The 27,365-nt window shown below is 37.2% G+C and overlaps 1 protein-coding gene across 8 annotated transcripts in view; it reads left to right on the plus strand.

Moving 5' to 3' along the window:
• Nucleotides 1–27,365, plus strand: part of TAX1BP1 (Tax1 binding protein 1) — a 75,774-nt gene that overhangs the window by 44,075 nt on the left and 4,334 nt on the right. For 5 of the 8 annotated variants that reach the window (XM_006156130.3, XM_014590747.2, XM_027774816.1 and 2 more), the window contains 8 exons: nucleotides 4,121–4,345; nucleotides 5,103–5,249; nucleotides 6,336–6,447; nucleotides 10,542–10,645; nucleotides 14,193–14,318; nucleotides 19,321–19,392; nucleotides 23,090–23,273; nucleotides 23,649–23,797. In XM_006156130.3, coding sequence (XP_006156192.1) covers nucleotides 4,121–4,345; nucleotides 5,103–5,249; nucleotides 6,336–6,447; nucleotides 10,542–10,645; nucleotides 14,193–14,318; nucleotides 19,321–19,392; nucleotides 23,090–23,273; nucleotides 23,649–23,797 — 1,119 coding nt within the window. Of the gene's footprint in view, nucleotides 1–4,120; nucleotides 4,346–5,102; nucleotides 5,250–6,335; nucleotides 6,448–10,541; nucleotides 10,646–14,192; nucleotides 14,319–19,320; nucleotides 19,393–23,089; nucleotides 23,274–23,346; nucleotides 23,566–23,648; nucleotides 23,798–27,365 lie in introns of those variants that run through there. The other 3 variants (XM_014590746.2, XM_027774817.1, XM_014590748.2) reach the window with 2 other exon arrangements.

A 27,365-nucleotide genomic window follows, 5' to 3' on the forward strand; every position in this document is an offset into this window, starting at 1 on the left:
TTTCTTGGAAACTTATAAAATTGAAATTGCTTGATAAAAGCCATAGAATTTTTTTAGGGTATTGATAACTGTTGCAAACATCTGATGAGAAGGGTTATACAAAAGCCAAGTTTTTTGCGAATGTGCCAAACACTGGAGTGTTAACGTTTTTTAATCTTTTGTTGATTTTAAAAAAGATAAATGACATTTGTTTTTAACTTACTTGATTATTGATGAACTGAATTTTTTATACTTCACAGTTATTTTTAAAAATTTCTTTTTTGGGACCAGGAGATGGTGTAATGGTTCTATCACTGGACTTCCATGTAGTCGACCGCAGTTCACGTCCTGGACCTGGCAACTTAAAACTCACACCAGGTGCGTGTGTATATGTGTCCAAAATCCCGAGAGGAGAATGGAGGAGAAGGGATTGAGGTGTGGCCATCCCCTTTCTCCCCCATTGGGGGGTGGCTTTTCACTTTCTGTCTCTGTTGAGTGCACATATCCTGTAGCAAAAAATATCTCTCCCTCCCAAATTTTTTTTAAATAATTACTTTATTTATTATTATTATTATTATTATTTTGTAATTTTAACCAGGGAGAGACAGAGAGAGGGAAACTGAAAAAGCCAGCCTTCAGGTCCAGGACTGGACCACGGTCGGCCATGTGGATTCTAGCGTCTTAACCACTATGCCCACACTGGTCTCAATTCTTAAAAAAATTTGTGTTCATGTCTTTTATAATTTTTTTTTTTTGTTTGGGGTTTTGCTTATTGATAAGATTATTTATTGTTTCTTATTTATTTTTAGAATTTTGCCATTGGGCATGTGTGCTTCCCTAGAGAGACAGAGACAGAGAGAAAGAAATAACCCCTCAGGAGGTATGGCCACACTGTAGTCCCTTCTCCATTCTTCTCTTAGGATTTTGGGCACATCAGCACCCGCACCGGCATGTTTTTCAAGCCACTGATCCAGGACTCTGAGAGACTCAGACTGTAGAATTGGCCATGTGGGATGCAGCCTTAAACACCACACCACCTGTTGACCTCAGTTACTGTTATTTAAAAAAAAAAAAAAAAAATTGCTACAGGACTTGTGTGCTTCCTGGGATGAGACAGATAAAGAAAGAGAAAACACCCTTTGGAGGGATGGCCACACTACAGTCCTCTCTATTCCATATTCCTTTTAGGATTTGAGCATGCATGTACAAGTGCCTGGTGTGTTAGGGACTCAGAATGCACTATCAGCCATGTGGGATCCAGCAGCCTTAACCACCATGCCATTGACTGGTCCAGAAAGGTGGTTTATATTAGAAGATTATTAAACCTTTCTTAAATAAATTATAAATACTTTTCTTCTAGTTCTTTAATTGTCCTTTTTCATATAGAAGTTGACAGTATGTGTGTAGTTAAATTTATTAGTGTTATGCCTACAAAGATATTTGTGTACCTCAATATTACATAAATAATCATTTACATTTTTTGTTGTTGTTGTTGCCTTAGGGTGTGTGTGTGCTTGCCAGAGAGAGAGGGAGAGACAAAGACAGTGAGTCAGAAAGGCAGAAATCACCCCCCACTTGAGGGGTGGGGGGATGGCGTCACTTCAGTTCATTCTCCATTTTCTTCCTGGGATCTTGGGCACTTATATACATGCATCCAGCATGAGTTTAAGCTACTGGATCTGGGACTCAAACTGCATTTAGCCACATGGGACTTCATCATCATAACCACTACACCATCTGCTGGTTCCTACATTTCCTTCTAAAGGTCTACCATTTTATTTATTTTTTTAAGTTATTTTAACTTATTTTAATTTGACCAGAGAGGGACAGTGAGAGAGAAAGACAGGGAAAGGGAAAAAGCAAGCTGCCAGGTCCAGGAATCGACTCATAGTAGGCCACGTGGGAGTCTAGCGCCCTTAACCACCACACCACCTGCCAGCCCTAGGGCCTACTATTTTAAACACCAAGATTAGGGGACCAGCAGTGGGCATAATGACTGTGCTGCTGAACTCCCATGTAGTTGACCACGGTTCACCCGGACCCGGTGTCTTAAACTTATGCCGGGCATTGTGTGTGCGTGCCCCAGAAAGCGAGAAATCACCCCCCAGGGGGGATGGCCACACTGTAATCCCTTCTCCATTCTCCTCTCAGGATCTTGGGCACGCACGCACATACGCCCGGTGTGAGTTTTAAGCCACCGGATACGGGACGCAAACTGTGGTCGAGTACGTGGGAGTCCAGCGACATAGCCATTACGCTAACTGCTGGTTCCCCCCAATGTATTTCTTAAGCCACTTTGTCTTGGACTTGAACTGTGCGGTTAGCCATGTGGGATCCAGCCTTCTCAATCTCCATGCCACTTGCTGGCCTTATTTAGTTAATATTAAAGGAAATAACTTTTAAAAGACACTTTTAGGTTTGTTAATTCTAGATTTGTTACTTGTTTAAAAAGAATTTAATTTATTTTACTTTATTATTATTACTTAATTTGATTGGGCGGGGGAGTGAGAAAGCAAGCTGTCAGGTCCAGGACTTGAACCTCAGTAGGCCATGTGAGAATCTAGTGCCTTAACCACCATGCCACCTGCCAGCCCCGTTAATTACTTTTTATGTTCCCAGTGCCTCATCTTTACTTTTTGTACATCAGTATTTTGTTTTTAAGAATTTTTAGTTCTAATTTTTTCTGTTTTCATAAATATACAGAATGGTAGCTGAGTATGTTGAATGTCTTTTACATTAATAAAGTTGGAAGTTTCTTTTAACCAAAATTTTTGTGTTACGAAGATGATTTTAAATTATTTTTACTAATAATCATAGAAAATGAAGGAGAGTAATTTCAGCTTTCATCTGAGTTTCGGCTAGGGCTTCAAACACTCTATGTGCAGACTTCCTGTACTTCAGTTTCCTCAGGTATAAAATAGTAGCAGTGATGCCCTGGAAGGTCATTATATGAGGAATATTAAAATCACGCCTTAAGTTTTCTGTAGATATTCATCGAAGTGGTGAGTAGAAAAGGAATACAGTAGTTTCCCCTTACCTATGGTTTTATTTATATTCTAAGCCTTTCCTCCCATCCAGTGCCTGAAATTTCAGACAGAACCGAACCTTACATATTAATACAATGGGTTGGGGCCAGCAGTTGGCCTAATGGTTATGGCACCGGACTCCCATATACCCGACTGTGGTTTGAGTCCCGGACCCGGTGACTTAAACTCACGCCGGGCATGTCTGCATGCATACCCAAGATCCCGAGAGGAGCATGGAGGAGAAGGAATTGCTGCATGACCATCCCCTCAGGAAGTAATTTCTCACTGTCTCTCTGTCTCGCTTTGTCTTTCTGGGGAGTGCATGTGCCTTATAGCAAAAAAAACTGCCCCCCCCCCAAAAAAAATAATGGGTCTTGGAAAAGTCATGACATATTTGTGAATAGGAAACCAGAAAAATGTCATGCCTTTTCTGATGACCCAATATTATGCTTTATTCTGTAGATATATACCTGTGAGAAAGTTTAATTAATAAAGGATAGTAAGAGATTAATAGCGGGACCAGCACTTGGCATAATGGCTGTGTTGCTGGACTCCCATGTAGTTGACCAAAGTTCGAGTCCTGGATCCAGTACTTAAGCTCACATCAGGCACGTTTGTGTGCATGCCCAAGATCCCAAGAGGCGAATGGAGGAGAAGGGATTTGCGGCTTGGGCATCCCCCCGGGATGATTTCTCTCTTCCTTTCTGTCTCTGTCTTTCTGGCGGGCATACGCGCCCTATAGCAAAAACCTCTCCCCCCAAAAAACCAGATTACTAGCAATAACCAATAATAAAGTAAAAGTATTAAAACTGTACTGTAATATGTTACGTGAATGTGGTCTGTCATTCTCTTGCTTATAAAATAGTCTGACTGTATTGTGCTTATCTGTCAGATCCTCGGGAAATCATAATGTATTTTTCAGTTTTTCTATGCAAAAACATGACTTTTCTGACAACCTAGTATTTCGAACTGTTGTTTACCTCAGGTAACTCAAACTGTTGAATAGAAAAGGAGGACTATTTAAAACTTTGGATATGCTGAATGATGTGTAAAATTGTTTTGCTTCTGTTTCTTTGAATGGTTTAAGTACAAATACATTTATTTGCTTTTTTTAGGAGGATACATTTTTTTTAAAGGAGCAACTTCGTAAAGCAGAGGAACAGGTTCATGCTACCTGGCAAGAAGTTGTCTTTCTGGCTAAGGAACTTAGTGATGCTGTGAATGTGCGAGATAAAGCAATGGCAGATCTGCATACTGCACGGTTGGAAAATGAGAAAGTAAAAAAGCAGTTGGCTGATGCAGTGGCAGAACTTAAACTGAATGCTGTGAAAAAAGATCAGGTAAAGCAAGTTAATTTTGAATTTTCATGTAGATTTAAAACAAAAAAATTAAAAAAGAGTAATTTGTGTTGAAATAAATTAAGTCGGACTCCTGGTCAGAGAATTTTAAATATTCATTCATTTTGTTCAGACATTCTAATTTCCTGGGTTGAAATTAATGTAGGGACCAGCAAATGGCATAATGTTTTCATCGCTGGGCTCCGACATAGTCAACCGCAGTTCGAGTCCTGGGTCTGGTGGCTTAAAACTCACGTTGGGTACATGTGCGTGCATGCCCAAAATTCCAAGAGGAGAATGGAGAAGGGATTATGGCCTGGCCATCCCCCGGGGGGTGATTTTTGCTTTCTGTCTGGTGTGTGCACGTACCCTATAGCAAAAATCTCTCTTAGAAAAAAAAGAAAAGAAACAAAAATTCTGATTATTGGTAAAAGCAGCTCTGTAATTCTTTTGATGTCAGGTATGTGTATTTTGCTTTTGGAATTTCTTATTTAGTTACTGTATAAAAACCTGGTTATTTAAGAGGAACAATTGCTCCTTAGGAGGTGGATTATTTTTCTCTAGTTTTTAAATGAATTTTAGTCCTAAAAGTATAAAGATGGATTTCTTAAGAGAGCTAATGGGGTTCTACTATCTAAACCCCAAAACAAAATGAAACGCCAGAAAGGAGCTAGTGAAAATAAAATTGGGATTTGCTATTAAATTTTGAGGTTTAAAAATTTTACCTTTTTCTTAGAGCTAGTGTTTGTTTCTTTCTTAGGAAAAGAATGATACATTGGAACATGAACTGAGGAGAGAAGTCGAAGATCTGAAACTTCGTCTTCAGATGGCTGCAGATCACTATAAAGAAAAATTTAAGGAATGCCAGAAGCTCCAGAAACAAATAAACAAACTTTCAGACCAATCGGTATGTGTTACTGAATTCATACACAGTAAAATATTTCTTTAATCAATATTTTTGTTTGCAAATCGAATTGATAGCATTCTAAATCTCAGCTTTTTGAATGTAATTTATTTCTGCTTGGGTTTCAAGCCATTTGTTTAATAGCATAACTAATAATATAATAGCATCTTTTAAAAAAACCTGAAATGTGTATTTGCTGGAGCATCAACAAAGGAAAAAGGCCAATAGTGAGAAAATACAGGAGAAAATATAGGAGCGTGTGCTCTTTTTTAGACCATTCCCTCCTACTTAAAAAACCGCAGTACATACTGTTGATTGTCTCTTGTGACAATGATGTCTATTCTCTTTGGAATTGACCGGTAATCATCTCTTGGGTCTTAAATGGCTTCTCAGTTGTCATCCCTGCGTTCCTTCATCCTACTTACGTATACTAGATTAGGAAGAGTTAGAATCTTAGCTAACTTGAGTTCCATTTGAGGATAGGCAGAAAGATTTGTAATAATACAAAGAAACTTTGTTTGAGGTATATCTTTTAACCTGGGCCATTGAATTGTACTTAAATACAATCTTGCTGTGTGAGTCCTAGAAGTATAAAAGAAGCTTGACGTAAAACCTGAAATTGAAAGTAGTACCACCGTTCTTAAACTGTACGACACAGATGATATTTAATTTGTTTTACTCTTTTGAAATCTCAAAGGAGATAAAGAAGCAAGCCGTTCATGTGGTAAAGTAGGAGGGCTTTGTGGAAAAAACATACTTTATTACTCACTGGTATAGGTTTTGGTTTGGGATTTTTTGAGCACAGTATGACTTCATAAAAAACTTGTGAGAATGTGCTCTCTCTGAATGACTATTTTGGGTGGTATTTTTAATGATTTCACAAAAAGAGAAATAAAAGAAATATTTTTCTTTTACAACATTTAGATTAGTTAGAAAGCTAAAGTACCTAACTTTAGTTTTCGTTGGCTTTTAAGATGAGCGACTTTGTGAACTTCTTGGGATTTCTTTTTATGATTATTATTTTTGTAGTTAGAGAGGGAGAAAATATGCATGCAGTGACTCATAATTTATTGTTGACATTTTAAATAGGCTAATAATACAAAGAAAATTGGAAATCAGCAAAAAGTGAATGATGTTTCAATAAACACAGACCCAGCTACTTCTGCCTCTACTGTAGATGTAAAGATACCATCTTATGCAGGTATAATCTTTTTATACTTCTGTGTAGGGTGTCCTGTCTTGAAAAGTGTGTATATTTATACTGCCTCTTTCCATGTGTAAGAATTTCAGGGTATTTGCAGAAGTTCTTAAGTTGTGAGTGAGGGGATTCAGGCAAGGGTAAATAAGAGTGTACACATTAGAGAGTCACGCCTGTGTTAAATGGCCAGCATTGTGGCCCAGTGTTGAAGGGAACCAAGTCTCATGTAGCAGACTGTGGTTCAGATCCTGGCTCTGGTGACTCGAAAAACATACCAGTTGCATGTGCATATTCCATTCATGCCCCAAATCCTGACAGGGTAGAGAAATGGAAAAGGGATTGCAGTGTGATTGCACCTCACCGTGGAGTGTCTTCCTTCTTTCCTTGTCTTTCTCTTCGACTGGCAAGTGTATGTACCCTCTGGCAAAGGCAAAAGAGAAAGGAGAAAGAGTACACAGAATGTGAATTTAAACTACTTTTTTTTTTTGTGAGAATATTCATTGTTAAAAATGTGCTGATGTGGGCCAGCAGATGACATAGAGTTAGGACTCTGGCTGCCACGTGGGCACCTTCATGGTTTGAATCCCATATGTGGGAACATGTGTGGGATGTCCAGAATCCCAAGAGGAGAACAGAGGAGAAGGGATTGTAGTTTGGCCATCCTTGCTGGGAGGTCATTTCTCTTTTACCCTCTCTCTCACTGTCTGGTGTGCACCTGTGTGCCTGGCCATATAGAAAAGAACTTAAAAGCACCTGTACTTTTTTTTGAGTTCTCATTTGGGCTATATAGGACAACAATAAAGAAATGAATTTAAACTTTATCTTCAATTAAACTATGAAATTTCAAAATATTTTATCTGTGCCATTTTAATATTCTAATTCGTTTTTTTTTTTTTTGGAGAAGTTTTTGCTATAGGGTATGTGTGCTCACCAGAAAGCAGAGAGACAGAAAGTGAGAAATCACCCCCCAGGGGGGATGGCCATGCTTCAATCCCTTCTCCTCCATTCTCCTCTTGGGATCTTGGGAATGCACGCACATGCACCCAACGTGAGTTTAAGTCACTGGGTCTGGGACTCAAACTTTGGTCGACTACATGGGAGTTCAGCGACATAGCCATTATACTAATTGCTGGTCCCTTAATTTTTTAATTCTGTGAGGGGAATTCCCTCCCTTTTCATCTCCGGTTTCTCAACTTTTCTGATTTGGTTGCATTAGATTACTAGGGCACTTTCCTCATTAGTGTACATTGGTATAATAAAAATTTAAATCATAAGTTTTTATTTAACTTAATAGAACAGATGAGAGTGACAGTAGTGAATACATTAATAACATGAAATTTGAATTAGCTCCCAAGTTTTTACCTGTCTTAATTTTCCTTACTACTTTTATGTAAATCAAAGATTAGACAGTAATGAAAATAAATATTGGAGAAAATATGAGGGGACTTCAAAAATTAATGCAGGGACCAGCAGTTAGCATAATGGCTATGTCTCTGGACTCTCATGTAGTCAATCGCGGTTCATGTCCTGGATCCAGTGGCTTAAACTCACACTGGGTGCGTGTGCATGCGTGCCCAAGATCCTGAGAGGAGAATGGAGAAGGGATTGTTGGCATGGCCATCCCCCCTGGGGGATGATTTCTCGCTTTCTGTCTCTTTGCCTGTCTTTCTGGCGAGCACATGCACCCTCTAGCAAAGACCTTTCAAAAAAAAAAATTAATGGAGAAATTGAATTAAAATAAAAGTTTATGCAGGTGCTATATATATATATATATATACACACACACACACACACACACATATATATATATATATATATATATATCTTTGTTCATTGTGTGAGCTAATTGATGGTTTAGTCTTTTTTTCTTTCTTTCTTTTTTTTTTTAGGATTTTATTTTTGCCATAGGGCACACATGCTTGCCAGAGAAAGAGACAGAGAAAGGGAAAGTGAGAACCCCTCCACCCCTCAGGAGGGATGGCCCTGCTGCAGTCCCTTCTCTGTCCTCTTGGGATTTGGGGCACACAAGTACATGCTCCTGTAGTGATTTTCAGTTTGTTGGGTCCAGGACTTGAACCATGGTTATCCATGTGGCTGTCCAGCACTTTAACCACCATGCCAAATGCTGGCCCCAATGGGTTAGTCTTTTAATGTACCTAGACTACGAAATACTTAACTAGTTCAACATTAGTAGAGCAAGGTCCCGTCTTCCATTTCTGTGTATCATTTGTAGTACCTAGAATAGTGTTATAAAGTATTTACTTAGTGTGGTAATAAAATGAATGGTGATGAAGGACTGGAAAATGGTTTTAAATGTATTCTCAAAAAATGACATTTTTCTTACTCTACTACTGTCTATTTAGTTACATAAGGGGAACAAATTTTGTGCCGTTTTGAAACTGTTTTTGTAAGTTAAAAATGAGTAAATAGGAGCCTGCAGGTGGTGTAGTGTTTAAGGCACTGGACTCTCCCAGACGATCGACTGTAGATTGATTCCCGAACTGGCAGCTTGAAACTCACACTAGACATGTGTGGGTGTGTGCCTGAAATCCTGAGAGGAGAAGGGATTATGGCGTTGCCATCTTTGGGGGGTTGATTTTCTTTCTCTCTGTCTCTTCAGTGAGTGCACGTGCCCTATAGCACAAATCTATATTTTTTAAAAAACACGAAGATAATAAATAGAGTAAGCCTTGACTGATTTGATGGTTTAGTGCACTGCTCAATGTGTTGGATCCATACAGAAAATTGTGGGTTTGGTTCCTTGGTCAACTTGTACTTGTGGAGAACATGCGTCTAAGGATCTGGCTGGCTGGGATGGAGGTTGCAGCCTGAGACCCTGTTGAGAGTGCTGGTCTCTCTATCTCTTTGTCTTTGTTAGTCACATGGAAGAAATAAAAATTTTAAAGAATGATTCTTTTCACTCTTATTTATTATTTTTCGGTTTTTACCATAGCATGCATGTGCTCACCAGAGAGAGACAGAGAGAGGGAAAGTCACACTCTAGGGTGGATAGCCACAGCACAGTCCCTTCTCCTCCTAGGATTTTGGGCATGCAAGCACATATACCTGGCATTGAATTCAAAGCCGATAGGTCTGGGACTCAGAATGTTATTGGCCATGTGGGATCCAGTGCCTTAATCACCATGCCACCTGTTGGCTCTGTTATTTACTCATTTTAAAAGTTTATTTCTTCCATGAGAGAGAGAGATAACATGCCTGATAGAGTTGATGACCCTTGGCTTAGCCAGCTCCAGGTTATGGGCGATATGTGCCTGTCAAACTCAGGGATGCCTGCAGGTACAAAACCAAAACCTGCCCATTTGGTTCTGCCTCACAGAGTCTTGCCTTTTACTGCAGCACCACTGTCTGACCCCTAAAGTTTATTTTATCTTTCATGAGAGAGTGAGACACAGAAAGAGAGAGAGTGTACATGCATGTGTACATGAGTCATCTTCAACAGGGTCTCCCTGGTCTTCAGAGAGAGAAAGAGGGAGGGAGGGAGGGAGGAACACTCTTAATAGTGTCTGGTGCCATGGTTCTGTGGCCCTTCCCCCACTGCCAGCCTGCAGCTCTCTCAGCCAGCCAACGTAAGTGTGTGTGCCTGGCATGTACATGTCAACCAGGAAACTGAATCTGCAGTCTTTATAGAGATCCAGCCTTGAGCTGGCTAAGCCAAGGATCATTGAGCTGCATGTAGTTTCCATTGCATCCCCAACTGGTCCAGCTCTTTTATTGTTGAAATTGTTTCTGGCCAAACTGACCAGCAGGTGGCATGTAGATTAAGGTACATGGTGGTCTATGATTTGAGTCCTGGACCTGGCAGCTTGCTTTCTCTCTCTCTCTCTCTCTCTCCTCTCTGATGACTATAGCAGGTTAAAAATAATAATGATAATAATTATAATAAAATGAAATACATAATTCTTAAAATTTGCACCTAGAGCTTATGCATGTTTATTTAGGATTTGAATAAATGCTTTCTCTCCTTTGGAATACCATTTATTATATTTCAGGATATACTAACCCTTAAATTATTTTGAACAGGAGGGTAAATATAAGGGGCAGAATACTTTTTAATCTTATTTTCTTCCTGGTTACAGTGGATACTGATTTTGACATGGTAACTAAGGGGCAAGTTAGCGAAATGACCAAAGAAATTGCTGACAGAACAGAAAAATATAATAAATGTAAACAACTCTTGCAGGTAAGTTAGCTTCCTTTTAAGTGAAAGATAGATTTATCAAAAGTAAATGGCTTAACTTGCCCGTATTGTTTAGATTGGTCCTCCGGGTTTTCTTTTCCATCCCTATATACTGCTATTGAATTTTACTTTTGCTTTTGGGATGATGAGGATGTTTTATGTACCTGCTCATATGGGCCTGTGTGTAAAATTATAATCCTAAAGTTACTGTTTTCTGTTCACCTAATAAAATATCCATATTTGGACAATGAGGTTGGAAAATATTATCTGTCATTTTATTATGAAGATGTGTGGGAAATATTTGGATTTCATGAAAGAAAAGTGTTGCAAATTTTCTGTAAGAAAAGCAAAGTATTTTATCACATCTTAAAGTGACCACATTTGCAAAATGTAAAAGGGAATGTCAATCAAATGAATTGTTGTCTCTGACAGTGCTACTATCTGTATAATTTTTAGCTTTTTAGTTTTGTAACTTTCTTGGTTGCATTCACTCTTGGAGTGTTTTAAAGGACAAGGAAAAATGCTTTTCATTTATACCTAATTTTTTAAGTAGAGAGGGAAAGCGGGTTTGTGTTTGGGTATGTGATTTTTGATTATTTAATTAAATTTTTTTGCATTTTTTTATGCATGTGGGATGGGGAGGGGTATTTTTTTGAAGCTATAGAATGAAATTCATATATTGGTTCAGTGTAACTATAGTAATTAAAATTTTTTTATGTTACTCTATTAATTGTAAAACATCAAAAAAATCTGTTAAACTTTTAACTGAATTTTTTTTTTTTTGCATGAAAAGGGCCCTTTTGTAGAAGGCTTGATTAAAACTGTTTGTTTTTGTTTTTCTTTTTTCATTTGAGAGAGGTGCTTATACTTGCTGGAGAGGGAGAAGGGGAAATGGAGAGGGAGGGAGGAAGAGAAGGAGAAAGAAAGGATAAGAAAGCATTCCTTAGTGGGGAGAGGCTGTTCCTTTTCTTCATCCATTTGGTAGCCACTTGTGCACGTGCCTGGCCTCCTTTGTCAAGATGCTGGGGCCAGGATTTGAACCGTGCTGTCAGCCATGTGGAATCTGACTCCTTAATCATTAGGCCATGTGGCCAGCCTAGTTGTAACAATTTTATACTTGAGTTCAAAGTAGTTGTTTATAAGAGACTGAACAACATTTTTTATTGATGACACAATTATGGGTGAATATTTAAAATTTTTATTCTGTGGTAATAATATTGAAAGGAAGGTAGGATAATGTCTTTTCAGGCAGAAAACGTCAAGGTAACTTTTAAAAAGCACCCTTGTATGCAAGGCTGTGGAGTGGCTCTTTATTTGTTCTTTTAAAGACAGAATCTTGATATTTTGTGATCTACCAGCTTTGACTTCCTGGCTGGGGACTACAGGTACACACCACCGTGCCTAAGCTCTTTTTTTAGATTGGGTCTTGTGGTGTTTCCCAGGCCAGCGTCAAGCTGGTGATCTTCCTGCCTTGCTCTCCTCATTTGCACATGCCAGTCCCAGTCTTCCTCGTATATCCTTTTGGAAGTACAACCATTAGTCTGGGGTCTCCTTTGTTATTAATTTGCTTTTCTATAAGGACTTGATATTGAACATCCTTTTCTTATGTTTATCTTATACTTGTATATCTTTTTTTGTGTGTGAGTGTTCAAATCTTTTGCCATTTAAAAAATTGGGATGTTCATCTTGAATTGTCAGTGTTCTTTGTTCTGGGTACAAAGTTCTTTGACATATGGATGTCTGTTTTCTTGTAGTCTGTAGCTTGCCTTTTTAGTTCCTAAATGGTGTTTTTTAGAAAAATCAAACTTTATATCAGTATGGTTTATTAGTTTATTCTTTTTATGTTTGGTATTTTTTATGTTGTAAGAACACTGTACTAAGCCAGGGTCATACAGATTTTTCCCTGTTCTCTTTTAGCAGTTTTTTTTACGAGTTCTTTTTTGTTTTTCTTTTTGTGCCATTGGGTGTATATTTTTGCTGGAGAGAAAGAGTGCGAGAGAGACAATGAAAGAGAAAGTGAGAAATCACCCCTTGGGGGAATGACCACACTGCAATCCCTTCTTCTCCATTCTCCTGGGATCTTGGGCATGCACATGCACACACCTGGTGATTTTTCATGCCACTGGGTGCAGTACTTGAACTGGGTCAGCCATGCGGGAGTCCAGCAATGTAACCACTGTGCCACTTGCTGGCCCCTGTTCTAGAAGTTTCATAGTAAGATTTCACAATTAGGTATGCAAGTGTTTCGAATTTTTGTATGTATGGTGTGAGGTACAGAATGTATGGAATGGATATTCAATTGATTTAGTATTATTCGTTTTTTCCTTGAATTGTTCAAAGCATAAACTTTGAACAAATACATTCAAAATGAAATTGACCTTTGTACCTTTTGTCTTGATTTGTAACTCTTGTAATGTTCTGGATTATAGAAATGAGCCATATATAAGAAATCAATTTAGAAATTATCTTGGTCAGGAAATCTTGAAGTTTTGTTTGTCAGTGCCTAGACACAGCAGGATTATAGATGCATGCTTTTTATTTCCTCCCTTTGTAAAAGTGTAATATTGTGAAATGTTCAACATCATCGAAATAAAGAATTAAGGTGCTAATCACAGGTACTTCTGTGATTGTGATCTCCAGAAATAAGAGCTATTAGTATTTTGGTTTATGCTTTTCTATACAGCATCGACCATAGATATTAGATATAATTGTGTAAAATAACTTACAAACAAAAATAGGATTATACTATTTTGAAGCAATATTTTTAAATATCTTGATTTTTTTTTGAACTGGTACATTTTCTTTTTTTAAATTTTTAAAATATTTTTTAGAGAGTTTTTTGCTATAGAGCATGTGCACTCATCAGAGAGAAACAGAGAAATTAAGCAGGAAATCATCCCCTGAGTGTCTGGCCATGCCGAAATCGCTTCTCCATTCTCCTCTTGGGATTTCGAACACACATGCACATGCACCTGGCCTGAGCTTTAAGCCACCGGATCTAGGATTTGAACCATAGTTGACTATGTGAGAGTCCAGAAACGTAACCATGACACCATCTGCCGGTCCCTGTACATTTACCTTTTTCTTTTCAACAGATACATTGTGCAGATACAAAATGATTTATTCAGCTTCCTCTTTTTTTGGAGAGGTTTTTATGATAGGGTGCATGCGCTCGCCAGACAGACAGAGTCAGTCATAGAGGCAGAAAGTGAGAAATCACTCCCAGGGGAGATGGCCATGCTGCAGTCGCAATCCCTTCTCCATTCTCCTCTTGGGATTTTGGGCATGCACACACACGCACCCGGTGTGAGTTTGAAGTCACCAGGTCCGGGACTTGTACCACGGTCAACTACATGGGAGTCTAGCGACATAGCCATTATGCTAACTGCTGGTCCCTCAGCCTCCTCTTGATAGCCATTTAGTTATTTACATTTTATACTGTTAGGATGGTGTTAAAATAAGCATTCAGCATGTATTTAAGTACATTTGTGTGGATGTTTGCTCTATATGTATTTAAAAATGTTTTGGTAATTTTCTTAATTTCATTTAGGATGAGAAAATAAAATGCAATAAATATGCTGATGAACTTGCAAAAATGGAGCTGAAATGGAAAGAACAAGTGAAAATTGCTGAAAATGTAAAACTAGAACTGGCCAAAGTAGAGGACAAATATAAAGTAAGTTTAACACTTGCATGTAAATTTGAGGCTCATAGTACTTGACGCTTTTGAAAATATGTTACCTATAATTTTTATTAGTCAACGTATTTTTTTTTTTTTAAGAAAGATTTTTGCTATAGGGCACATGTGGTTACCAGAGAGACCGAGAGAAAGAGAGAAATCAATCCTTGGGGGGATGGCCGTGCTACAGTCCCTTCTACTCCATTCTCCTCTTGGGATTTTGCGCACCCATGAACGCATGCGCACACACACGTGTGCACCCAGCGTGAGTTTTAAGCTGCCAGGTCTGGGATTTGAACCATGGTCAACTATCACGGAATCCAGTGATGTAACCATTACACGATTTGCTGGTCCTATCAATGTATGTTTTTAATTGGATAATTGTGTTAGTGTTTTCCTCTAAATAAAAATGTACTATATATTTAGTTATGTCAGGTGTAGTTCATTAACTATGAACTGAGACAATAGATAGCCATATGCATTACTATTGTGGCTCTAGTACTTTGGATTTAGCGAGCTATCAGAATATTGTCTTTTGCTTGTGCTTATTTTTAAAGATGAAAAATGATCAATTTAATTTTTTTTTTTTAGAGAGAGATTTTTGCTATATGGCACATGTGCTTGCCAGAGAGACAGAGACAGACAGAAAGTGAGAAATCACCACCCAGGGAGGATGGCCATGCTGCAATCCTTTCTTCTCTGTTCTTCTCTCTGGATTTTGGGCGTGCATATGCACACGCCTGATGTGAGTTTTGAGCTGCTGGGTTCAGGACTCAAACCTTGGTTGATTATGTGGGAGTCCAGTGGCATAACCTTTACGCCATTTACTGGTCCTCTTTTTACTTATATTAAAACAAACATGAATGTATTATGTAAAATTATTTTATGACCTTGACAGTTTTTTTTGCAGTATATTCTATCAGTAATTTTTAAAATTTTTGCCAGTTTTAGAATTTATCACTCAAGTCTGTTAATATCCTAATGAATAATGCAGAGTGATAGACTATTAAATTATTTTTGCCAATATAATGTTGCCTTTAGAAAAACCTGAATGAGAAATAATTTTTAAAAATGTTAGACATGAAATTTAGCAGGTTGTCTAGCTAGTTAATAAGTAGAAAAATATTATCCATTTAAGGAATAAAGTGTAATTTGATATATTTAAAAAATCTGATATATGGGGCCAGCAGGTGGGGTGGTAGTTAAGACACTGGACTCCCACATGACTTCCAGTCTTTGAGTCCTGGTGTTGGTGGCTTTTTATCTCACCCTCCCTTCCCCCTTTCCATTTGTGTCTGGTGAGTGCATATGCCCTATAGCAAATTAAAAAATGATAATATAAATAAAATACTTATTTAAAAAATCTGATATATGTATTGTCAAATATGTCAGATTATACTTTATTATACATAAGTATATATGTGTGTATGTTTATATTTTATGTATGCATAAATGCGTTTTACACATGTATGTATATATAGTTTATTTTTTCTTCTGGTGACTGAAGACCAGGAAGGGTTTTATTTTTTATTATTTATTTATTTTTATTATATTTTTGCCATAGGGCATGTGTACTTACCGGCAAGAGAGAGGAAAAAAGTAAGAAACCACCCCTCAAGGGTGACAGCCCCACTGCAATTCATTCTCCATTCTCCTCTTGAGACTTTGGGCACTGGATTTTTTTTTTCCTAATTAAATTTTATAATTTCTTACTTACATTTAATTGTACATTTTTATGGTGTATAATGTGGTTTTTCAAAGCATGCATATACATGTAGCGTGTGATAATCAAATCACCGTTGTTACCATATATGTTGAACAAAGAGCCTTACATTCTTGGGTAAAATTTTTTTTTTTTTTTCCTGAACTCCTAACAGCCACCTCCTACCATCTATCCCCCTTTTGTGTACTCTCTGGTATCTATGTTATATTCTCTATTTTTGTGAAAGACCAATAAGTTTTAAATGATTTAACCTTGCTATATCACAGCTAACTTCACTTATAATTTAGTTTTTAAATTAGAATTAATTTAGCTTTCCTCCATGAAGTCTGGAGACTTCCATGTTGCAGGCTAAGATAATGTTACTGGTGGTCCTTTTATTTATTTTTTAACCTTCATTTACTGTCAGAATGAAGTTTTGAAACACATATTTGATGAGATTATTACTGTTTTGGGGATTCCTGTGGCTATTGTTTTCAGTGGTTAGCAATTTCCCTTATTATTTATAAAGTATAAATAATAAATTTATATGATTTTTTTCATTTTGACTAGAAAAATATTAAATATTTATTGATGCCTGTAAGACATAAAGCATTATGTTAGCATTATGTGGTGAGAAAATAAGGCACAATGCTATGGTTAGGGGTTTATAATTTAATAGGAATTGCTAGAAGTATAATGGTAATAGTCATAAAACTTTCATGTTTACTACTGTAGGTAATGATCTTTCAAACCCATGGGAAGCTAAACAGATAATATTTTTAATTCATTGATGCAAAAAGTGAGCATTGAGTTTAAGATTGTACAGCTGGTAAATGTGTTTGGCTTTTTATTTAATGTCTTTCCCCCACTGGCACTGTTTTAACACAGACTAAACTGACCAAACAATGCAGTATGTGATAAAGTTCCATGTGAATGATAAATTTAAATGTCTTAGGATTGTTTTCAATCCAATATTTAGGAGGAAGAAATTATGGGGAAACTAGAACTCTGAAAAGACCAAACTGGAGGGGAGTTGAAGCAGAGTTAGGAGAAAGAGAAAGAAGCGTTCTAGGCAGATGGAAGAACATTAATGCAAGTTTAAAGGTCAGAAGTGGAGAGTGAAGTCTGGGAACTGTGAACAGCCTTGAGTAATAGGACTTTAATTATCACACTTGCATGATAGCTTGAAACCAGAGTTTGGAAGACCTAAAATAGAATTTGGATACTAGCTGCTGCTAAGAATTTTCTAAGAGAAAAACAATCACCTATAGTGGGTCTTTGTGAAAATAATTTGGTAATATCAAAGAGTATATTTAGGTGGAAAATGTTTAAAGATGAGGAAATCAGGTAGCTGTATTCTTTTATTTATTTTAAGTGCTTGCGTGCCCAAGATCCCGAGAGGAGAATGGAGGAGAAGGGATTGCGGCGTGACCATCCCCTCTGGGGGGCGATTTCTCGCTTTCTGTCTCTATGTCTCTGTCTGGTGAGCGCACGCGCCCTATAGCGAAAACCTCTCAAAAAAAAAAAGGAATGCCATGCATGTCAGTCAATACAGAGACATTAATCTCCCCACTTCAACATTCCATATCTTTTCTATGTTTTTCCCAATCATCATCATTATTATTCTAGTTATTTTTAAAACAGTCAATCACTATTTCTCATTTTGCTTGTAAAAAGACATTACACATCTTGAAATACTTCTCAGACCAATCCAGTTGAGAATGCTATACATGTCCTCATCAACAGGTAATAAGCCATACCTGATTCTCACTACCGTCCTGCCTCTCAATTGTTCTCTTGCTATCTTTCTCTATCCTCTTCTCTTCACCTCCCCCATTCCACGCTCTCCTATTCTCGTTAAGTAAGGTAGCTGCATTCTTAAACTGAATTGCTAAAGGCCACCTTCTTTTTTGCACCTTCTCTGATTGGGTATTTACCTACCTTTGAATAGGACATGAGTTTTGACAGAAAACTTTGATTTTTTGGGGGAAGAACCACTGAAGATCTTTTTTTTTTTTTTTTGCATTTTCATTTATTAATGCTTATGCTGCAAAGATGATTAGTAGGTGATTGATTGTTGAATGCATGAATGGCAGACAAAGTGTTGGGGAGTGGAGGAATAGGAGAAGGAAGAGGTGTTCTAATGTAAGCTTCAATCACAGTGCATGCTTGGAGATTGATGATATCTGTTACCAAAAGTAAGAAGGTAAGCTTGGGACATTTTGTCCTTATAATGTCGAAAAGACAAACATTTCTAAATCTCAATTTTAAAATTGGATTTGGAGAGAGAATGGATCATAGTTGAAGGCATGGAAGATAATGAGTTTTTTTTTTTTTTTTTTCTTTTTTTTTTTTTTTGAGAGGTTTTTCACTATAGGGTGCATGCGCTTGCCAGACAGACAGAGAGAGACATAGAGACAGAAAGCGAGAAATCGCCCCCAAGGGGAGATGGTCACGCCGCAATTCCTTCCCCTCCATTCTCCTCTTGGGATCTTGGGCACGCACGCACATGCACCCGGTGTGAGTTTTAAGCCACCGGGTCCAGGACGTGCGGTTGACTACGTGGGAGTCCAGCGACATAGCCATTACGGTAACTGCTGGTTCCCCGGAAGATAATGAGTTTTTATAGAGGATAAAGAGATAAGCTTTGGGACCAGCAAGTGGCATGGTGGTTAAGGCACCGGACTCCCACATGCCTGACCACAGTTCAAGGCCTGGACCTGTTGGTTTGCTTTCTCACTTTCTCTCTCTTTCTCTCTCTGGTCAAATTAAAATAATAATAATAATAATAATAATTGAAGTTGAACAGATAATTCTTTAAAAAATTAAAAGAGAAAAGAAACTTTGGAGAATGCCAAATTTAGGGGCAAAAAAAGTACAACACAAAGGGCCTGAGAGGATGGCAATATTGATGATATCTGTTGATGCATTTTTACAGAAACCAAGGGAGCAGTTTTATTTCTGTTTTTAATAATTTAATTTTATTTATTATTATATTTTTAAAATTTGACCAGAGAGAGACAATGTGAGAAAGCAAGCTGTCAGGTCTAGAACTTGAACCATGGTCCACCATGTGGGAGTCCAGTGCCCCAACCACCAAACCAAGGGAGTAGTTTTAATAATAAGGATAGTTAGTTAATAATGACAATTCAGAGAAGTGAGAAAAGACAAAAAGAAGAAAATACATGGACTAGGTGTTAGGAATAGTTTTCATAGAGTAGTATGAACTAGATATGAAAGTACTATATAAGGAAAATGTAGCTAATTAAAAACTAATGAAATTTTTTCTTTATTCAGCTTCAGTTGGCAGAGAAAGACAAAGAAATAAATGGTCTGACTTCACATTTGGAAAAGCTCTCCCTGGAGAAGGTATTGACTAAAACACATAAAAATACATATATGGTACTGAATGATAATATAGCTTCATGAAGAGATACACATTTTATAGTTCATGTGAAAGGAGTCTTTAGAAAACTTAGATGACTAAAGATTTAAACCAGATGTTAGGGCTCTTAGATTAAAAAAAATTTTTTTAGGTAAATATTTAAGAAAATTTACTTTAGAATATGAGAAAAATACCTAAGTATTGAATATTATTAGTTTGGTCTTTGTTACATATTTTGCATTTAACTTCAAATTTAGGGAAAGTGAAGTTTTTAAAAGTTACATATTGACTGGCCCTGTAGCTTAGGGGTTAAGGGAGCCGGATCCCACATGGGCCACTGGTTCGAATACTGGCCCTGGTAGATTGGAAAACATGCCGGGTACATGTACCAAAATCACAACAGGATGTAAAATGGAGAAGAGAGGATTGTGATATGACTATACCCCATTGTGGGATATTTGTTCTTTCTCCCCCATCCCCCATCTCTGTCTTTGTCTCTTTCTGGTGAGCACACACTCTGCCCCCCCCCACCACACACACACACAAAGAGTTATTTATAATTTATGTGGCTTCCTTTTATAGAAGGAAACATTTTAAAAGTTGTTTGATGACTTAGAGTATAACATTGAGACAAAGCTAATAGTTGTAACGGGAAAGATGCTGTAGTATAGCATTTTTCCAAGTGTGATCTATAGTCTTTTGAGGGGTCTCCAGTCTCCTTACAAAAGGTCTATGAAAACAGAACTATTTTCATAATATTATAACATTATTTGGTCTGTTTCCCACTGTGCTACCTTTGCACTGTTAGTGTGAGGTCATTGGTGGGAAGGTAGACTGCCAGACTACCTTAGTAGCTGTTGCATTCATTATCACCATGCACTCACAGTAGAGAGAAAAGAAGCCAGTTTCACTTATGACTATTAAACAGTAAAATACCTTAATTTTATTGAACTTTGACCCTTTGGTACAAGTCTTTCTAATGTTTGTGATGAAATGGAAAGTACCCCTAAAACACTTCTGCATAATAAAACGTGATGGTTATTTGAAAGTAAATCACTTTTATTTATGGTTATTTGAGTTGTGAGCTGAACTAGTCTCTATCATGGAACACCATCTAAAAGATATATTTTGGTCAGACTTGGGTATTTGGCACGTGTTTTCTCAAAAAGAAATAGAGTGTTTTTTCTAGGAAAAACAATTGATAGTATTTATGGTTGTTGATAAAAATTCAAGCAAAAACTGGAATTTTGGAAAATTTGTACTTTTTCACCATTAGATTGATAGTTCACAGTGTTCATAAATTTACAATGAGATAGAGGCTACTATTTAGACTGAATTTTTAAAAATTGGGTAGCAATTATGCCAGCATTTAGAAGATTACATAATTCATTGAACTAGTGTTTTCTGAATGACCAATGCTGATGTTACAAAGTCATGCATGGTAAAAAAAAAAAGCCATTGAAAGGCTAAGAAACAGACCTCAAAGTTGGATGGATGGGATGACTGTGATAGTTGTAAAATTGTGATCTTTCAACTTCCTCACTTCCTCCATATTTGTTCTTTAGCATTCTACTATAAGGAAGAACTGTCCTTTGTCCTCATTTATGTATGTATGTGTAGTATATTCCAGCAATAATTTTATGATACCAGCTGGCTTCTTACAACTGATTTCTGATACTACTGTTAAGTTAGCATAGATCCCACAGGTTAAGAGCTCAGTCTCACAGGACTGCACCCATATCGGAGGACAAGTACAAGGATCCCAGATGATTCATGCTTCCTAAAATTCCTAAAAATTAAGGGGGTCCCACATTAGCTTCCCCCCACTATTTTGATATTTTGCTAGAATGAGTCATAGAACTCAGAAAAACACTTATGTTTATGACTATATTGGTTCGTTGGAAAAGTTGTGATGCATTTTTGCGTTGAAAAACAAAAGTAAGTCATGACTTTTCTGATAACTCAGTAGCATTATAAAGAGTACAACTCTGAAATGGTCAAATGGAAGAGATGCACAGGGCTAGGTATGGATGGTGGTAGCACACAGCTTCCATATTCTCTGTAGATGTGTTGCCTTTCTAGTACATCTACATGCCCACGAATAGAAAAGTTTCTCAAGCCTCAATGTTTCGGAATTTTTATCTGGGGCTTCATCACATAGCCACAGTTGATTAAATTGATTGGCCAAGTGATCTAACTCCATTTTCAGCCACCACCTTCTCCCCAGAGACTGCCAGTGGGATGAATTGGGTGTGTCCTGAAAATTTAACTTAAGTGGTGACCACCTCTCATTTGAAACTTATCTGAAGGCCCACCATGAATCACATGACCTTTTTCTCTTTATTCTTTTAGCATGGCAGATTACATTGATTTAAACCAACTTTGAATTTAACCCAACTTTGAATTCTTGTAATAAAATCCACTTTTTTGTTTAATGTTGGGTTTGATTTGCTAATAAGTTAAGAGTTTTTTGTATCATTATTTGGGATCAGGTCTGTAGTTTTCTTGTGATGTCCTCATTTATTATGGGTATCAGAATAACAGTGACTTTGTAAAATAAGTTGTGAATGTTTCTTTTCTCTACATTATGAAGAAATTTATAGAGGATTAGTATTTTTTTCAGTATGAAATGTTCGGTAGAAATCACTAGATAAGTAATCTGGGTTCTTTTTTAAAACCTTTTTAATTTTATTAATAGTAAAGAGGTAAGAGAGTCACAGTTTTCTCCGAATTAGCTCAATAAAAAGGGCACTCTCTTGGCACAAGTAAATTTCCAGTAATTTTTCCATGGAGACCATTGGGTCTTCTATGTGTGCAATCATGTCATCTGTGAATAGAGGGAGTTTCACCTCTTTTCCTATTCGAATGCCTTTTGGCACAAGTAAATTTCCAGTAATTTTTCCATGGAGACCATTGGGTCTTCTATGTGTGCAATCATGTCATCTGTGAATAGAGGGAGTTTCACCTCTTTTCCTATTCGAATGCCTTTTGGCACAAGTAAATTTCCAGTAATTTTTCCATGGAGACCATTGGGTCTTCTATGTGTGCAATCATGTCATCTGTGAATAGAGGGAGTTTCACCTCTTTTCCTATTCGAATGCCTTTTGGCACAAGTAAATTTCCAGTAATTTTTCCATGGAGACCATTGGGTCTTCTATGTGTGCAATCATGTCATCTGTGAATAGAGGGAGTTTCACCTCTTTTCCTATTCGAATGCCTTTTGGCACAAGTAAATTTCCAGTAATTTTTCCATGGAGACCATTGGGTCTTCTATGTGTGCAATCATGTCATCTGTGAATAGAGGGAGTTTCACCTCTTTTCCTATTCGAATGCCTTTTGGCACAAGTAAATTTCCAGTAATTTTTCCATGGAGACCATTGGGTCTTCTATGTGTGCAATCATGTCATCTGTGAATAGAGGGAGTTTCACCTCTTTTCCTATTCGAATGCCTTTTGGCACAAGTAAATTTGAAAATACATTGACTTTGTTTGCTTTCTGATTTGTTGTATGTGGAAGGCACAATTTACTTCAACTCGAATGCCAGCCTTTCTGCCTGCATACCTGAAAATAATAGGGAAATAATGTTATTGTTATATTTTGGCTTAAAGCTTAATGTTGTCCTACATACATGACTTTTAAAATATTTGATTGCTCATTTGTCTTTTGTTTTGTTAATTTTAGGAACTTAAAAGGAGTATAGAAAATCAAGCAGAAAGGAAAATGGAAGGTCAGAATTTCCAGAGTACTCAGCAGGCATCACAGTGTCTCAGTCCGTGCTCAGAGCAAAATGGTCATGTCTCTGCATTGCCAAATGCACAACCAGTTCTGCAATATGGTAATCCCTATGCTACACAGGAAATAAGAGGTTATTAAAGTATTAAAGTATTTATGGTTTCGGGTTAGCTGAATCTAGAAATTTTTTGTTTATGTTTTCATAGGATTAAAGAACTACTGGTCCAGTTGATTCATCATCAGAGAAACAGTATTTTATGTCTATAATTAGCAGTTTTAATGTTTAACTGTAACTGGCCTCATCTAGAAATGATACATTATAAGTGGGTAGTCTATTTTCTTATTTATAAAAATTTCTCAATTTTTAGTCACCTCCATTAAAAACAAAAATTTCTATTTTTTTTATGCACCAAATTTGTTCTTTATATTTTGTTCATCTTTGTCTATGCACAGAAACGCTAATTTTAGTAACCAGTTCCATTCTACCCTTTTAAAATTTCTATCACAGATGGAGCAGATGGTGCTTTTTACCCAGATGAAATCCAAAGGCCACCTGTGAGAGTCCCTTCTTGGGGACTGGAAGACAATGTTGTCTGCAGCCAGCCTGCTCGAAACCTTAGTCGGCCTGATGGTTTAGAAGACACTGAGGATAGCAAAGTAAGCTAAATTCTCATTGTTTGAGCCTTGTCCCTTTTATTTTCCGTTTTATGTATAAAATTAAGGGTGTTTGTTTGTGCGCATGTGCATTTGTGTAGTGTGTGTATGCTTGTGTTTACTTGATTTTTGAAAGTACCTCGTATTTAAATTTGAAAAATCAATATATTTTAGATTTATACTTTTGGATTTATGTACTGAAGAAAAAGTAAATTCAGAATAATCTTAGAATTTTGTTATCAAATAATCTCGATCATCACTTACTAAATAACTGTATTCTTTTAATTGTAGATGTACTGAGTTGGAAGAAACAAAGTGTTAATTACACTATTGTACTTCAGTATGCATATTTTAGTTCTAATATTTATTACTTACATTCATTATTTATTATCTTGAGCCAGAAAAGAAAAATGTATGTATCATATAATAGTTTTATTTTTCAGAGAAATACTTTGTTAGATCTTCAGTATTTATGTAACGTTTCTTATTCTCTTTGGCAGTGTTATAGTACTGATGCTTATTGAATTAGTCTGTGTAGTAGTCATTATTTTAAAATGTTATTTAAGAAATCTCTTCACCATTTAATAAATGGGTTTATTTCCTTAAAGCGGTTATGTTCAAAAATAGGTTCTTTTCTTTGTAGCAGTTTTTTTTTTTAAATCCCTGTGCATTAAGATGAATTTAAAAGAAATGCTTTATCGTGCTCTTTGTGAGTACAATGGTATCATGACCTGTTTCTCATTTAATCTAGTTTGCTGCATTTAATTGCTATTAACCTTTGCAGAAACTGATCAGTGTTCAGACAGGCATGATTTTAGCCCTAGTGCTCAACACCCATAATGGAGAAAAATGTATTTCTCCCTCCTGCCTTTTGGCCTCCTATGTCCATTACTGGGAATAATTAGGAAAACTGTCAGAACTTTTGTAGCCTATTTAAGGTCTAGAGAATCATCTCACTGCTTTTTCACACCTTTACTTCACATTTTGCATATTTAATCTGATCATTCTTGGCGCAGATGTTACATGTGACAAGCCCTTCTCTTCCATAGTCATCTGCTTCAGTTTAATTAGCAGAATGTTCTTCCTGATCTGTGTGCTTTGCCCTCCTGCAAACCTATGAGAAACAGTGTTAGAGTCTTGTGCTCATTTGCTGACATCCTTAGATTTGGTAATGAGAAGGAAAGACTCTTAATGTGCATATCTTCAGTAATTTTGTTTTACAGTCAAAATATTTTACATTAGAAAGTAATTTTTATGTATAGTCAGAACTTCCTTTAATAAAACTTCTTCTCATTAAAACAACTAAAATCAATTGCAAATAAAGCACTATAGTAAGTAGGGGTTTTTTTGGTTCTGTTTTGTTTTGAGAGCTTTTTTGCTATAGGGCGCATGTGTTCCCTAGAGAGAAAGCAAGAAATCCCCCCTAGGGGGATAGCCACTCCACAGTCCCTTCTCCATTCTCCTCTGGGGATTTTGGGCACACACGCACACGTGACCTCCCTGTGCCGCCCGCCACCGGTCCCCCCCCCCCCCCCCCCGAGTTTTAAGCCTCTGGGTCTGGGACTCAGACTGTGGTCAGCAACCTGGGAGTCCAGCAATGTAACTATTACGCCATCTGCTGGTCCTAGTAAATAGTTTTAATAAAGAGTGGAAAGCCAATTTGAGTGGACCTATTCCTTCTTTCTCTTTCTCTGTCCTGGAATCGAATAACAGCCACAGGCCCTAGCACCACTGAGTCAGGGTAGAGGTGGCCTGCTCTCTCAGCCTACCCCAGTGCCTGCACCTGCCATATCTCCTCCCTTCTGTGCCAGAAACTGTGGTCAGTTGTCAGATAAAAAGTTATGATTCCCTTTTACCTAATAATCACAGTAACTGAAACACCGTATGTTAATTATGATGGTAGACACAAACATTTCTATAGCTTGATTAGCTTGCTTAATGATAAGCTCTTTAGATATAGTAATTCATTTGTTCTTAGAGCAGTCCTATGACATAGGGACTATTACTGTCACTATTTTATTTTAGAGTGGAGGAACTGACAGATAAAATAACTTTCCCCAAATCGTATAGCTGGGTAGGGGCAGAGGCACGATTTGGACCGCATCAGTTTAGCTGCAGAAGCTGTGATCTTAACCGCATATCAAATACACTATACCAGATAATCCCATACTTTCTCAGTCTGTGGTACCCTTAGCATCTCAGTAATGTTTTTCTGTAGTATTCCTTAGACTAGAGGAAATGCCTAACAATTAAGTATTTTTCTTCTGAGAAACTTAACCATTTGAAAAAATAGTATCCATAAATGGAAAAAAATGTTAATATTTTTATTCATTCTCAATAAACACAGTTACTAATGGGATGTGTGTGATTGTACAGTGTACAATTCTCAACCCTTGGAATTAAATTAGACAAGCCACCCTTGTTACCTGGTGTTTTGTTTTGTTTTGTTTTGTTTTCATTTTTACTGATTTTTACGTGACACTTGCTTTATGTCACAGTAGTTTGCTTTATGACACAGCAACTTCAAAGATAAGATGACATTGAAGGAAATGTACCTCTATATACAATTGAAATTGTGAGCTATATAGAAGTTGTAAATGAGGTATCTGACAAATCTTGAGTACTTCCGTGTATTTCTACATATTTAGTATCTCTAGAAATTAAAATGATCTCACAGTATCTCTGAATTTACGGTGGTGACCCAGGCACCTTTGTACTCAAGTTTTGGAATCATGAGTGCAAATCCTTGCTAGTCAGGTATAGTTCGTGAACCAGCAATAGTGGCAACTTTTAGAAGTTTGTTGAAAATGCAGTCTCCTTGGACTTACTGACAATCAAATGACATTTAACTCCTGACCTTCTGTCAGGCAGACGACATTTAAACAAAATCCTTAGGTGACATATGCTTGGTAAAGTTGCAGATGCCCCTGGTCTAGCCTTCCTGGTCCTGTCACGAAGGCTTGATTACTTTCTCTTCCCTTAATGCATGTCCCATTTTCCTGTTGTTTTCATGCCTTTGTTCAGTGTTTCCTTTCTGTCCTCATTCCTTTTCTCTCTTTGAAAGACAAAGCTCACACATTTTGTGTGTGAGATAGGGAGACAGATTAAGTAGCTTGTCTCAAACTACACAGCTGGTTATGGTAAAGGCAGGATTGAACCTCATGAATTTGCTGTAGTTACGTCTTTTGTGACCATCTTCTTTCACTACTTACTGTAATGTTTTCTGTTATTCATGTTTTAGCATGCACCCATATTTAGCATGAAGATGTACTTCATTACTTTTTATTGCTGAATAACATTTTATTCAGTCTGTTTTTAATTCTGAGAGGTAGGGAGGGAAACCCTCAGTAGAGTCCTCGTGCTGTGAACTATTCCGAGGCTCAGCCAGCCTATTTCATGGGCATGCCTGCTTGTGTCTGGCATGTACAAGGAGACTTTGGAATGTGAACCAAGACCTTCCCATATGGTCCCAGCATTGTGGAGTGTTTGTATCAGTGGCTGGTCTCATCTTATACACAGGCTAATGCATGTGAAATACCATATCTTCCTGATTGTGATTTGCATTTCCCTG

This window comes from Tupaia chinensis, unplaced genomic scaffold, assembly GCF_000334495.1.
Source record: "Tupaia chinensis unplaced genomic scaffold, TupChi_1.0 Scaffold000479_1, whole genome shotgun sequence".
NCBI classification, from domain to species: Eukaryota; Metazoa; Chordata; class Mammalia; order Scandentia; family Tupaiidae; genus Tupaia; species Tupaia belangeri.